The sequence below is a fragment of the Trichosurus vulpecula genome, chromosome 5, assembly GCF_011100635.1.
Source record: "Trichosurus vulpecula isolate mTriVul1 chromosome 5, mTriVul1.pri, whole genome shotgun sequence".
Taxonomy (NCBI): Eukaryota; Metazoa; Chordata; class Mammalia; order Diprotodontia; family Phalangeridae; genus Trichosurus; species Trichosurus vulpecula.
Window position 1 is genome coordinate 264,640,311 of NC_050577.1, and position 13,707 is coordinate 264,654,017.

Here is a 13,707-nt window from a genome sequence, read left to right on the forward strand (position 1 = left end):
CCTTTATTCAATTTTCTCCCTTGACCCTGTCCCTTTTCAAAAGTGTTTGCTTCTGATTACCTCCTCCCTTTATCTGCCCTCCCTTCTATCATCCCCCCTTTTTTATCCCTTTCCCCCTACTTTCCTGTGGAGTGAGATACCCAATTGAGTGTGTATGTTATTCCCTCCTCAGGTCAAATCCAATGAGAGCAAGATTCACTCATTCCCCCTCACCTGCCCCCTCTTCCCCTCCTAAAGAACTGCTTTTTCTTGCCACTTTTATGCAAGATAATTTACCCCATTCTATCTCTCCCTTTCTCCCTCTCTCAATATATTCCTCTCTCATCCCTTAATTTGATTTTATTTTTTTAGATATCATTCCTTCATATTCAACTCACCCTGTGCCCTCTGTATGTATATTCCCTTCAACTTCCCTAATACTGAGAAAGGTCTCATGAATTACACACATCATTTTTCCATGTAAGAATGTAAACAAAACAATTCAACTTTAGTAAGTCCCTTATGATTTCTCTTTCTTGTTTACCTTTTCATGCTTCTCTTGATTATTGTGTTTGAAAGTCAAATTTTCTATTCAGCTTTGGTCTTTTCACTGAGAAACCTTGAAAGTTCTCTATTTTATTGAAAATCCATATTTTGCCTTGGAGAATTTTACTCACTTTTGCTGGGTAGGTGATTCTTGGTTTTAATCCTAGCTCCATTGACCTCTGGAATATCATATTCCAAGTCCTTCAATCCCTTAATGTAGAAGGTGCTAGATCTTGTATTATCCTGATTGTGTTTCCACAATACTCAAATTGTTTCTTTCTGGCTGCTTGCAGTATTTTCTCCTTGACCTGGGAACTTTGGAATTTGGTGGCAATATTCCTAGGAGTTTTCTTTGGGGGATCTTTTTCAAGAGGCAATTGGTGGATTCTTTCAATTTCTATCTTACCCTCTGGCTCTAGAATATCAGGGCAGTTTTCCTTGATAATTTCTTGAAAGATGATGTCTAGGCTCTTTTTTTGATCATGGCTTCCAGATAGTCCAATAATTTTAGAATTATCTCTCCTGGATCTATTTTCCAAGTCAGTGGTTTTTCCAATGAGATATTTCACATTGTCTTCCATTTTTTCATTCCTTTGGTTCTGTTTTATAATATCTTGATTTCTCATACAGTCACTAGCTTCCACTTGCTCCAATCTAATTTTTAAGGTGGTATTTTCTTCAGTGGTCTTTTGGACCTCCTTTTCCATTTGGCTAATTCTGCCTTTTAAGGCATTCTTCTCCTCATTGGCTTTTTGGAGCTCTTTTGCCATTTGAGTTAGTCTATTTTTTAAGGTGTTATTTTCTTCAGTATTTTTGGGGTCTCCTTTAGCAAGTCATTGACTTATTTTTCATGGTTTTCTTGCCTCACTCTCATTTCTCTTCCCAATTTTTCCTTTACTTCTCTTTCTTGCTTTTCCAAATCCTTTTTGAACTCTTCCATGGCCTCAAACCAATTCATATTTTTCTTGGAGGCTTTTAATGTAGGCTCTTTGACTTTGTTGACTTCTTCTGGCTGTATGTTTTGATCTTCTTTGTCACCAAAAATAGATTTTAGAGTCTGACTCTGAGTCTGAATCTGAGTCTGTTTTTGCTGCCTGGCCATGTTTCCAGCCAACTACTTGACCTTTGAGCTTTTTGTCAGGGTATGACTGCTTGTAGAGTACAGTGCTTTGTCCCAAGCTTTGGGGGCTGTGCTACTGTTTTCAGAGCTACTTCTACTCCACTGTCATGGCAAGCTCTGCCACAGCAGCGCTCCTCCTTCCCCAAGAACCGTCAGCCAGGAGTGTGACCTAGATCCTAGCAGGGCAAAGCAGACCCTGCAGTCCTGCTCTGGTCTGCCGCTTGATTCCTCCCACTGTGTGAGCCAGGGACTCTGGCAGCAGCTGACACTGCAGCTCCACTGCTGCACCACCTCTGCCACCCCCAGGGCTGGTGGAGGAACAGTTCCCTAACCCTATCTAGCAGTTTACCCACTAACCTGCTCCTTGGTCTTTGGTGTTTGTGGGTTGAGAAGTCTGGTAACTACCACAGGTCAATGATTCATGGCCCTAAGGCCTGCTCCTGTTGACTCCCAGTTTGGTCTGTGCTGGAGCAGCCCGCTCTCAGCACCATGTGATAGACCCTTCCCAGAGACCATCCAGGCTGTCCTGGTCTGGAGATCTGCTTCCCTCAGCTATTTTGTGGGTTCTGCAGCTCTAGAATTTGTTCAGAGCCATTTTTACAGGTGTTTGGTGGGATTTGGGGGAGAGCTTAGGCAAGTCCCTGCTTTCCAGCTGCCATCTTGGCTCCACTCCTCTATGATATTTTCAAGAATGTTCAACTTCAAGTTTTATTATGACTTTTCTTTCACCATTTTACTCATTTCCTAATACTACCCCACCTTTAACCTCACCCTTGAAACTCCCCTGGCACTCATAGCTAGGTCTTCCTGACTTCAACTCACAAGCCCAGCACATTATTCTCTATCTACACTGCCTTGTCCCTTCCCACCACTGGAATTTTCTTTAAAGTGGATGATGGTCCCCTAAAGCCCATCTTGCCTTTCACCCTCCACCCTGGAAAGACCTCTAGGTGTTCCCATTTGGGAAATAAAGGTGTTGGCCTAAGTCTAGGGTTTTTCACCTTTTTGCACAATGGATCCCTCTAGCTGTCTGCTAAAGCCTTATGGACACCTTTTCTCATAATGTTTTTTTTAATAATTGAAGGAAATGTTAAATTTCAGTTAAAGGTTAGTGAAAATTAATTACGGAGAGTCAGGTAAGTAGTTTAGGTTGGGGCCTGGAATTAGGAAAATCTGAGTTCAATTGCAGTCTCAGATACTTAGCTATATGACCCTGGGAAAGTCACTTAACTTCTGTCTGCCCCTGTTTCCTAAGCTGTAAAATGAGGCCAATAAAAGCACCTACCTCACAGAGTTGTGGTAAGGATAAAGTCTTCTGTAAAACTGAAAATGACATAGAAATGCTAGCTATTATTGAAATAAAGATCAAAATTTTTTCTCATCCAAGCTCATGGGCCCCTTGATTTATCCATAGACTGGGGATGTGGGAGGGGGGCGTTGTTCCGTGGACCTCAAGTGAAGAATCTCTAGACTCAATGTTCTAGACTAAAGTTCTTTCTAGCTCTAGTATTCTTCTCTGATCCCGATTTTCATTATAAGTCATCTTCTCCCCCCCACCCCCGCCAAAAAAAAAAACAATCCCACTACCTTATTCCTTCATAAATCCTATGATTGAGAAGATTAAGACTTTTGGGGGCTCTTGGCATCTCCAAAGGCTGGAAATAGTCGGGGTTAGGAGTTATTGGAAAGTTACAGAGATACTTCTAAGACTTGAAATTACAAATCAGTTGTCAATCTACATTGTAAAGAGAATTTTCTCAGGGTGAGTTCCTTACCCTTGAAATCAACAATTCAGTCAAAAATACCCAAACCAAACAAATCAAAAGGGGCGGGCAGAGAGAAAGACAGAGTCAAAGAAACGCTGACATAGAAAAATCTCTGAGGCCACGGGGAATCTCCAGGGTGATAGAATGGTTCTCCGGGCGAGTGAGGCTTTTGGTACCGCTACAATTCACTGTTCCTCTGGCTCCCCTATGATCCAATTGTGGTTCTCTACATTCCCACGAGGGGGCAGCTCCTTTCGTATTCATTATGTCACGAGCCAAAGCCCAAGACCTAGACAGTGCGGGAGACGGAGCTCCAGTCTAAAGAAGTAAGGCGTCCGGGGGGCCCTTCCATAGAGCCGGAGGCTAGGATTGAGCCTGGGAAGCCGCAAGCCGGTTGTCAGTCTGAGCCCTTGGAAATACAGGTAAAGGCCAGGAGGAGACCTTAGTGTCTATGCCTTTGTTCGCGGAGACCCGGGACTTGAGGACTGGGGAAGGCCGGAGGCGGAGGGATGGATTCCCATTTCTCCATCTCCCTTTCTCTTTAGGGAGTCAGTTGTCTCCTCTACGCCTCAGCTCTCGACGCTATTGACAACTCGAAAGGAGGTTATCTGAGTGGGAGGGGGCCCCTGCGGGATAGAATTCTCCCTCACGCATTTGCAGCTCTCTGACTCCTACAAATCTCAGGCCAGACCTCCTCCACTAACATCCCCATGAGGACTCTTGGACCTGGCTTGGGTGTCCTACGGAGAAGAGAGCAGGATATTGATACTGCCGAGGCCTGAGACCGCCTGACAGGTCATTGCTGGGATCTGAATGTGTGTGAAAGAAGCTGGGCGGACGAGCTGGGGGTGGGGGAGAGTGCAGTTCTGAACCCATCCTTAGAGTTCTCTCTCTCTCTCTCTCTCTCTCTCTCTCTCTCTCTCTCTCTCTCTCTCTCCACCCCCCCCCCCGCCCCCCTTCCTCCCCTCCTCCTCCTCTCTCCTCCCTCCTCCCTCCTCTCTCTCTTATGTTGGGAGTAGGGGGGGATGGAATGACATTCTCACTCATTTCTCCAGCCTCATTTCATCCTTGCCTGTTCCCTCTCCTCCTGCTCCATATGTTTGAATCTGCTTCTTCCCCACCCCCACCCCCAATCAAACCACCTCAGCTATGTTACTAAGGGATGGGGGAGTGAGGGACCACCTCTGTGCTGCTCTGGGTCTCCTCTACTTTCACAACTGGAAACATCCAATCCCTCGAGCTTCCTCTGGGTTGTGGTCACTCCTCCGGCATCCTCCAAATCCAAATACCCTAACCTGGCTCCAAAGCCTCAATATGCACACATTCCATTTTCATTCAAGGAGCAGGTTGTCAGGTAAGTTAAAAAGCTAACAGAACCTGGTAGAGTGGTGAACTCCAGCCAAAAAAAAAAAAAAGGTAAGTTAAAATACTACTAGGACCTGGTAGAGTGGGGAACTCTAGCAAAAAAGCAAACTAATATTTAAACTTAAACTCCTTTTAATTCATTTGCCAATCTTAAGTTTGTGGGTGGGAAGGAATAGGCGGTCTTGGGATATTCAAATAGGAATGTATGAAACAGAAATTGGGAGCAGGGGCTGAGCAGGAACAAGTGGTACAAAAAATCATATGGGGAAAAGAGGGTTTAGAGGCATGTCTTGAGGTAAGGAGGCAGAGGGTTATGACACAAGTTCCTAGAAATGTAGAGCTATATGGATGTAGAAGACACCTTAGACATCTTCTAAGCCAACCTCACGGTCCAGGCCAGATGTTGGGCTCTGCTCACTCGATGGGCTTCCTCTTTTCTCCAATTCAATGGGACTCTTCCTCTTTTCTCCAATTTTAGAATGAAGCTAGGCCGAAGATCGGTTTGTAGCTTTCTTCTGCTGTTCTTCTCTGCTGCCTTGAGTTTTCTTTACTTTAACAACCGGAAACACTCACCCCCTAGAGCTTCTTCTGGGTTGTGGTCACCTCCTCCCAAGTCCTCCAAGCTCAAGTACCCTAACCTGGCTCCAGAGCCACGATATGCACACATTTCCTTTAGGCTCAAGGAGCAGGTTGTCGGGTAAGTTGGAAAGCAACCAGAATCTGGTAGAGTGGGAGACTCTGGCCAAAAAAAAAAAAAAGGTTAATATTTAGCCTTCAATTCCTTTTGACTTTTACCCCGTGTTTTAATTATTCTTTTGAAAAGCCCCAAGTGAAGTGGGCAGAGTACTATAGAGCCAAAGAGAGTAAATGAAACCACAGGTGATTTGAGCCGGAAAAGGAATTTTTGAGTGCATCAAGTTCATTTTGCAGAAAAAGGAAAGTGAGGCACAGAGAAGTAAAATGTACTTGCCCAAGGTCACACAGCAGTCAAATGGTGAATACAAGTGTCCTGACTTGAAGGGCCAATGTATTTTGAGTTAGAGGACCAAGATTCAAATCCCAAGTCTGCTACTTATTGCCTTGGTAGCCATTCTTCCCTCTGGGCTCCAGTTTATTCAGCTGCAAAAACTGAAGATGAGACTAGATGGCTTCTTTTCCAGCTTTCCATTTATGATCCTCTAACTGTGACCCAAAGGCATCTAAATCAGCAATGTGTTGGGGGTTTTGGTGGAAGACTGTATTGTTACAAAGCTCTCCCTTATCTCCTGGAAGTGGTTTGCTGCTGTGACTACAAATATAGTGTGGATAGGAGAGGACAAGGATTCTTTTGGCATTTGTGGGGATGGATTTATTAGGCACCATTTGAAATGGTTCTAGGGTGCTAGAGATCAATGAATGATTGAGGAAAACCTCAAAGATGGTGAGCTGGGGTCCAGCTTCTGGTACTATTCTCCTTCAAACTGGGGGTATTTCCTTCTTGATGAAAGCTACCCCTGTATATCAGAGTTTTACGTAGTAGGGGAAGGAGGGCAAAGTCGAACTGACTCAAGATTTGAATTACATTTGGTTTGTTTGTCATAGGAGGTGGCAACCATTCTTGTAGTTAATTCTTACCTCCTTCCCAAACACATGATTTACTTTTTTTTTTTTTTGAGGCAGTCAGGGTAATGTGACTTGCCCAGGGCAACACAGCTAGTCTGAGGCTGGATTTGAACTCTGGTCCTCCTGAGTTCAGGGCAGGTGCTCTATCAACTGTACCACCTAGCTGCCTCATGATTAACTGTCTCATACAAATTAGACTTTGTGGAAAGAAGAATTCTAAATCCTCTAAATGAGACTAAAGTTAAGGATTGATAGTAGAAGACATGAGTGTTTAAGGGCAGATTTGACAGGCAAAGTTTGGGGGTACATGATTTTGATGGGGTAGGCTTGGTAATTACTGTGTGGCAAGTTTTAAGAAAGCAAGGTGTTGAAATGTCCTTCCTTCCCTCCCCCTCCCATCCCCCCCCCCCCAGGTTGCTGGCACAAAATGCCTGCAGCTGTGTGGCCAGCAGAGGAGGAGGACTTGGCTTCTCTCTCCCATTCCAACGGCAGGTGCATGCATTTGACTTCACATCAGCTTATGGACCTGAGGAGCTGCTGGCAGCCACAATTGCAAGAGATCGGGAATACCGAGCTTTCCAGGCCAGGTGTCAGGGGATCGTAGGGGAGGGGAAGGGAGAGGATGGGTTCTGGGAAGGGGGAGGAGATGTCTGTAAGAAGTCTGAGGGTGGGAGAGGATGGAGACACCAACTTCCTCCCAGCCCCCATCCATCCAATCTGACCGTCTCCAGGGTCCAGTCCCCAGCTGACCAGATATTCATCGCTCCAGCTAACTCCCCCCTGCAGTATCCCCTGCAGGGTGTGGTGGTTCAGCCCCTAAAGACCATCTTGGTACCAGGTAAAGTAGGTGGGGGCGGGGAAAATGACAGGGCATTGCAGTGGAGTATTGTGGTCATTGGTTAGGCCTGGGAGGGAGCTGGGATAAGTCTGGGAGAGGGAAATGAGTGATCAAAAGTACCCATGGAGAATATAAGGTCATTTGGGGAAGGAATAGTGGAAAGCCATGATGGGGAAAATACTCAAGAGGTTAGGGAGAAAGGTTTGTAGAATCTCAGTAGTTAGGGAGGAATATTATTGCCCAGGGAATTAAAAGGAAGATGTCTGAATGGAAACTGATGTGAAATTGGGCAGAGAGTAGAGCTAAGATCAGTAGCAAATAAATATTTGACTGAAAGGATCAGAGAGAACCTCCAACCTGAGGTGGTCATGTGATACCCAAAGTGCCTTACGTGGGAGGGATAGGAGTTGGCATTGGAATGAAAAGGGTCAGCCCCAGGTTGGGGTGAAGACAAGAAGATGGAGGGATAGAGAAAGCAACAGAATGAATTTCAGAGGGTCTGACCAACCTGGTAAGGTTGCTATTCAGCCTGATGTGATATTCTCCTTTGTCCCTCCTCTCTCTGCCTCAGGTCTGAGCCTACAAGCAGCTGAACAAGACATGTACCAGGTGAGAGAGGTGGGGATGGATGAGAGGATGGCATGAGATGAAGTACTAGGTGAGGTAGTAGATTTAGGAGGCCAGATGGTAGAGGAATAGTGGGGGGAGGACTAAAGAAAGCACAGGAGTTCTAACCTTGCCAGGTTCTGACTCTGTCCTTCTCACATGTCCTCAGGTAAACCTCTCTGCATCTCTTGGCACCTGGGATGTGGCTGGGGAAGTGGAAGGAGTGATACTTCGAGGGGAGGGCCAGCTGGAACTCACTGTCTCAAGCCCAGAACTAGACCGACTCAACAGACAGCTTCAGCTGGTCACTTACAGTAGCCGGAGCTACCAGCCAGACACTGCAGATATAGGTGAAAAGGCAGCCCAGGTTCAAGGGGTGGGTGAGATGGGAGACTAAAGATGCCTAGAGCTGTGGGAGGTGCTAGGACACAGTCCAGAGCTGGACTTCCAGACAATAGACTCACTGAGCTCAGCTCTTGGAAGGGGAGGGAAATGAAAGGCCCTTTGTTTGGCTTAGGCAGAGAGCAAGAAGAAGGAAAGAAGAAAGGAAACCCAATCTTTGGTCATCTTCCCTCCCCCCCATACACACTTTCCTTTTCACTCTCTCCAGCCCACTTCTCCACCAATGGCCACGAAGCTGTCTTCGCTATAGGAATCAAGCATCCACCCAGACCTCGGCTGTACCCACCTGGGCCACCCCCTGAAGGAGGTAAAGCTTGTGTCAGGGCCAGACAAGAACTGGGGAGGTGGGTAAGGGGATTGTGAGAAGGGTTTATTCTGTTAGGAATCTCACCTGTAGTCTGTTTCTTCTCCTATCCCTACCCCAGCCAAGTATAATATCAGTGCTCTAGTCACCATTGCAACTAAGACCTTCCTTCGCTATGACCGCCTCCGAAACCTCATCGCCAGCATCCGTCGTTTCTACCCGACAGTCACCGTGATCATTGCTGATGACAGCGAGAAACCAGAGCCAGTCAATGGCCCTCATATTGAGCACTACCTCATGCCCTTCGGCAAGGTCAGCAACAGCACAGTGGGGCTCAATGGGTGGGAGACAGCACCGTAGCAATTAGGGAGAGAGGTACAGCATGTATCAGAAGGAGATGGTGGACACAGGTTACTGAGAAATAGTGGGAGGATAGAGGACTATGTTTAATTGCTCCCCCCTCCTCCCCTAACTTCGCTCATTTCCCCCTAGGGATGGTTTGCAGGCCGAAATCTAGCTGTTTCCCAAGTGACCACAAAGTATGTGCTGTGGGTGGATGATGACTTTATCTTCACTGGACGGACAAAGCTGGATAAGCTTGTGGATGTGCTGGAGCGGACATCTCTGGACTTGGTATAAAAGGGATGAGGATGGGGAGGGGGGAGGTGGTAAGTAAAGGAAGAGAAGATTGAGGAGAAAGTTTAGAGGGCAACCTGGAGAGGATGACTCCTGTGGAGGTGGAGGGAGGGCACCTGGAAGGTGTGTGAGGCAAGAAGGAGAAGGGAATCAGCCATTTATATAAAGCCTACATGTTGGGCACTATGCTAAGTGCTTTATCTAATTTGTTCTCTACAACAGCCCTGCAAGGTAGGTACTATTGTCTCCATTTTGCCCCTGAAAAAATTAGACAAACACAGCTTAAGTGACTTGCTCTGATTCATACAGTTAGTAAGTACCTGAGGCTGGATTTAAACTCAGATCTTCCTGAGCCAGCTAGGTGGCACAATGGATAGAGCACAGGAAGACCTGAGTTCAAATTTGACCTCAGACACTTACTAGCTGTGTGGTCCTAGGCAAGTCACTTAACCCTGTTTGCCTCTGTATCCTCATCTATAAAATAAGATAGAGAAGGAAATGGCAAACCACTGCAGTATCTCTGCCTAGAAAACCCCAAATGGGACCGCAAAGAGTCCGATTCCATTGAAACAGCTGAATAACAACTTCTTCCTGATCCTAAACCCAGTGCTCTGTCCTCTGTGTCACTAGCTGCTGCTCTACAGGCTAAGGACCCATCAATGAAGCTTTCCCCATCCCCAAAAGGGAGTAGAGGAAAGAGGAAGAAGAGAGGTTTTTAGATGTCTGAGAACTAGTGGGTGAGGACAGAGCCTACTACAAAAACCTAAATGTCTAACTGCTGAGGCCTGTTGTAAGGGTATGGGGTAGGTGCGAGAAGGGAGGAGACAGAGGCAGAAGAGCCTAATTTTGTGAAGATAGTGGGTAGAGTAGGAGTATGTGGGAGGAATTGTAGTCTGATTCCCTCAGGAACCAGAAACCTTTGAGTCCCAAGGCCCTCCCTGCCCTGTCCACCCTCATTCCTTCATCTTCTCTTCCCTGCCCTTCTCATCTTTCCTCCACGATATTTCACTATGTCCACTTCCCTCCCACTTCCTGGTGTATAACCCTGTGTCTCCTGTCCATGTCCTCTGCCTCCCTTCTCTCTCTTGCAGGTTGGGGGAGCAGTTCGGGAGATCACAGGCTACTCCACTACTTATCGACAATTGATGAGCATAGAACCTGGTGGCTCTGGCTGGGGAGACTGCCTCACCCAAAGGCGAGGCTTCCACCATGAGCTCCCAGGTTTCCCAGGTTGTGTGGTCACTGATGGTGTTGTCAACTTCTTCTTGGCTCGAGTGGACAAGATCCGAGAGATTGGCTTTGACCCTCGACTCAGTCGGGTGGCCCATTTGGGTATGTAACATTTTCCCTCCATAACCCCTGTAAGCCCCCACTTCTACTATAGTTCGATAAAGTAAAGGGTACACCTGGGTACCTGAGCCCTGGTGATGAAAAGTGACTCTAAAGCAGAGCTGGGACATCTAGCCCAGGGAACAGCACATAGCGTGAAAAATCACAATGAGGTACACTGGAAAAAAAAATTTTAATAGGTATAAATATTTGGGTTTTTTTTTTCTTTTTTAAAGCAAATTTTTATTAGCATCTGTTTTTGTATCACCTTTTTTCCCAAAGTAGCCCTACCAGCCTGCCTTGGGGTGTCCACCATTAATGACAAAGAATTTTTTAAAAGGGAGGAAAACTTCAGAAGAACGAACAAAGTCTTTCAAGCTCTTTTACATTATCTATGGTGTTTCACCGCCTTATTTCCTCCCGTCTACAAAGAAATAAGGAAAGAACCGTCCTTCTCTCATCTCTTCTTTGGAGCCAGGCTTGATTATTATGACTTCATAACATAGGTTCTGTTGTTTTGTTGTTTTCCTTTCCATTTACGATGTCCTCATACATATAGCTTTCCTGGTTCCACTTCATGCCAGTTCACATCTTCCCATGTTTCTCTGTATTCATTGTACTAGTTTTTTTTATAGTACATCAATATTCTACATGTTACTTCATCACAATTTGTTTAGCTATTGCTCACTCCATTGGATGTGCACATAATTATAATGCAAAAAAAAAGCTTGCATGTAGATATTGATTTTTTTTTAAATAAGGTTTGCCCAGTGTGGTAGGGTGAATTGTCATCATGTTCAAAAGGCCTATTTTCAGACCTTGTCCTAAGCACAGACATGCCTCCTTGCTTTAATCAAAGGTATTTCCTCTCCTCCTCCTGTCTCCATGTCTACTTCCCAAGAGTCCAGCTCCATCCTTACATCCCTAGAGTATGAATGATGAGTGACGTCCACCACTGCCACCTCCTGTACCATAGATTGATAGGCTTGAAATTGAAGAGTTTCTTTATACTTAACAACCTCAATGGTTCACAAGCACCCTGCACCCTTTCTTTCTTTCTTTTCTTTTTAAACCAGATTGTGTTTTCTTCAGTATAGGAGCTTCCATAGTGGAACCAATGCAAATTGGTATCTACTTCACAAATCATGACCTTAGAAAGTTGCCTGGTGGCACTGAGACATTATTAATTGCCTAGGGTCGAACAGCCAGTCTATGTCAAAGGTAGGACTTGAATCCAAATCCTCTTGACTCTGAGGCCAGCTCTGTATCCACTAAATCCCTCTGCACATTTTTATTGCGTGTGTATTTAAATGAGTTGCAAATGAAAGAAAAAGGGCATTTCAACTCCCTCCAGCAACTCTCCCCACCAAGGTGGTCGATACTCCACTTCCAAGAACAGAGAGATGAAAATTAAGAAGAAGGAAGAGCTTGGGATCTATAATCTGATCCCTCCTCATCTGGAGTTTTTCTTTGCCCTTTTCTACCCAAGGTTCAGGCAAGAGAAATGAAGCATTAATTGAATGGTTATCCCAGCCAAGAGAAAGTCTAGTATTTGGTGTTTTTTTTTTATTTCAACAATGCCTTTTGTTTTGTTTTGAATATGATGGTCATTTCCAAATAGGACTCCACCCCAAATGAGCTTTCCCTTGTAGCCAAGAGGGAAAAAAAAGAAAATATTAAACCAAATGGACACATCCACCCTTCTGATTAATTACACAGCATCCCACAGCCTTAGTTCCTTGTTTTTCCAAAGAAAGGAATAGCATGCATTTTCTCATCTCTTCTCCCAATATTGATCGTTATATTTAATGTTCAATTTCATTTTATTGTTGTTTTCCTTTATTTTGTTTTAGTCATTGTGTATGTATTGTTTTCCTGGTTCTGCTTGCTCCATTCTGCATAAATTCATATAGCACTGCTCATATTTCTCTGAATTCCTCCTCATTTGTTACAGTGAAATAACTTGACATTATATTAATATGCTACAATTTGTTTAGCCATTCCCCAATTGATGGGCACATGCTTTGTTTCTAGTTCTATCAGGTCCTAAATTTCAAAGTACTTTCAACTTGTTACCTTTGCTTTAATATCCATTTTATTTGACTCTCAGACAACTTGTGACAGGCACTTATCCCAGTCTTTTAGTCAAAGAAATAGCCTCAGAGACAGGCCTGAAGGCAAAATCTTCCTAGAACACGAAAATCCCAAACCCCTCTGCCCTGTTGAGTTGTATTCTTTGGGTAGGCCCCTACCTTTCATGACCTCTCTCAATGTCTCCCTCTTTTTCTTTCCCTCTTAATTCTGCCAAGAATTTTTCCTGGATGGACTTGGCTCCCTTCGGGTAGGCTCCTGTTCCGATGTCTTGGTGGATCATGCATCAAAGCTGAAGTTGCCATGGGCACCCTGGGGGACTGAGGCAGAAATTTATGCCAAATACCGATATCCAGGGGTCACAGATGAGAGCCAGGTGGCCAAACACAAACTGCTTTTCTTCAAACATCGCCTCCAATGCATGACCTCAGATTGATTGGCCCAGTAACCATAGAATGGCTGATGCAATGGACATAGTGGCTACCTGACTGAATACTCTACAGACCTGTATACATGATCTAGTCACAAAATTGCCTGCTCTTCAATTCTGTGGCTGACCACCCATGGACTGTTCAAGGACTATCCAACCCTTCAAATTCTTTGACCTTGACCCAATCCCAGGATGTGAACTGATCCTGGCGACTTCCCTAGTGCCCAGAGGTACAACTGGAGCTATGACCTACCTTCACCAATTTGGTGACAGCACCCCCCACCCACCCAGTGCTAAGCCCTCCATTCTCTGTTCTTATAGATAGAGTAATAGAATAATACCCTTCTAGTGCCAAAGAGCCTGAAGGTCTCTAAGAGCCAAATTGAATGCACCCCTCAAGTGGAGACACCTTCCCCTATCTCCTTATGAGTGGAGGCTCTCGTAATGTACAACCTTCCCTCTTTGTGCTGCACTCTGTGTCTCTGGACCAGAACTCTATGCACCATATCCAGTTCTCCTCACTCCCACCCATCACCCAGGAGAAATTTGACTTTGGAGATAGAGTAGGCACCTGAATAGAGGTCTCAAGAGGGGTTATTGAATAAGTCAACAGTTTTGTGATCAGTGTCAGTCTTGTCTCTTCAGGGTTGAGGTGGGGAAAAGGGTCTCTAAGGGACATCTGTTGGAAGTGTT

General features: G+C 45.2%; 1 protein-coding gene across 1 annotated transcript; it reads left to right on the forward strand.

Moving 5' to 3' along the window:
- Positions 1–5,255: 5,255 nt before the first annotated feature.
- Positions 5,256–13,701, forward strand: B4GALNT1 (beta-1,4-N-acetyl-galactosaminyltransferase 1). Its single transcript, XM_036761356.1, has 10 exons — positions 5,256–5,473; positions 6,792–6,965; positions 7,110–7,216; positions 7,788–7,825; positions 7,992–8,172; positions 8,433–8,531; positions 8,650–8,840; positions 9,021–9,161; positions 10,256–10,496; positions 12,803–13,701. The coding sequence occupies exons 1-10, from the start codon at positions 5,256–5,258 to the stop codon at positions 13,018–13,020; spliced, it is 1,608 nt and encodes a 535-aa protein (XP_036617251.1). The 3' UTR covers positions 13,021–13,701.
- The last annotated feature ends 6 nt before the right edge of the window (positions 13,702–13,707 follow it).

Coding starts and splice junctions, on each gene's coding strand:
- B4GALNT1 (XM_036761356.1), top strand. CDS start 5,256: ATGAAGCTAGGCCGAAGATCGGTTTGTAGCTTTCTTCTGCTGTTCTTC. Junction 7,826..7,991: donor CTGAACAAGACATGTACCAG/GTGAGAGAGGTG, acceptor ACATGTCCTCAG/GTAAACCTCTCTGCATCTCT. Junction 10,497..12,802: donor CAGTCGGGTGGCCCATTTGG/GTATGTAACATT, acceptor AATTCTGCCAAG/AATTTTTCCTGGATGGACTT.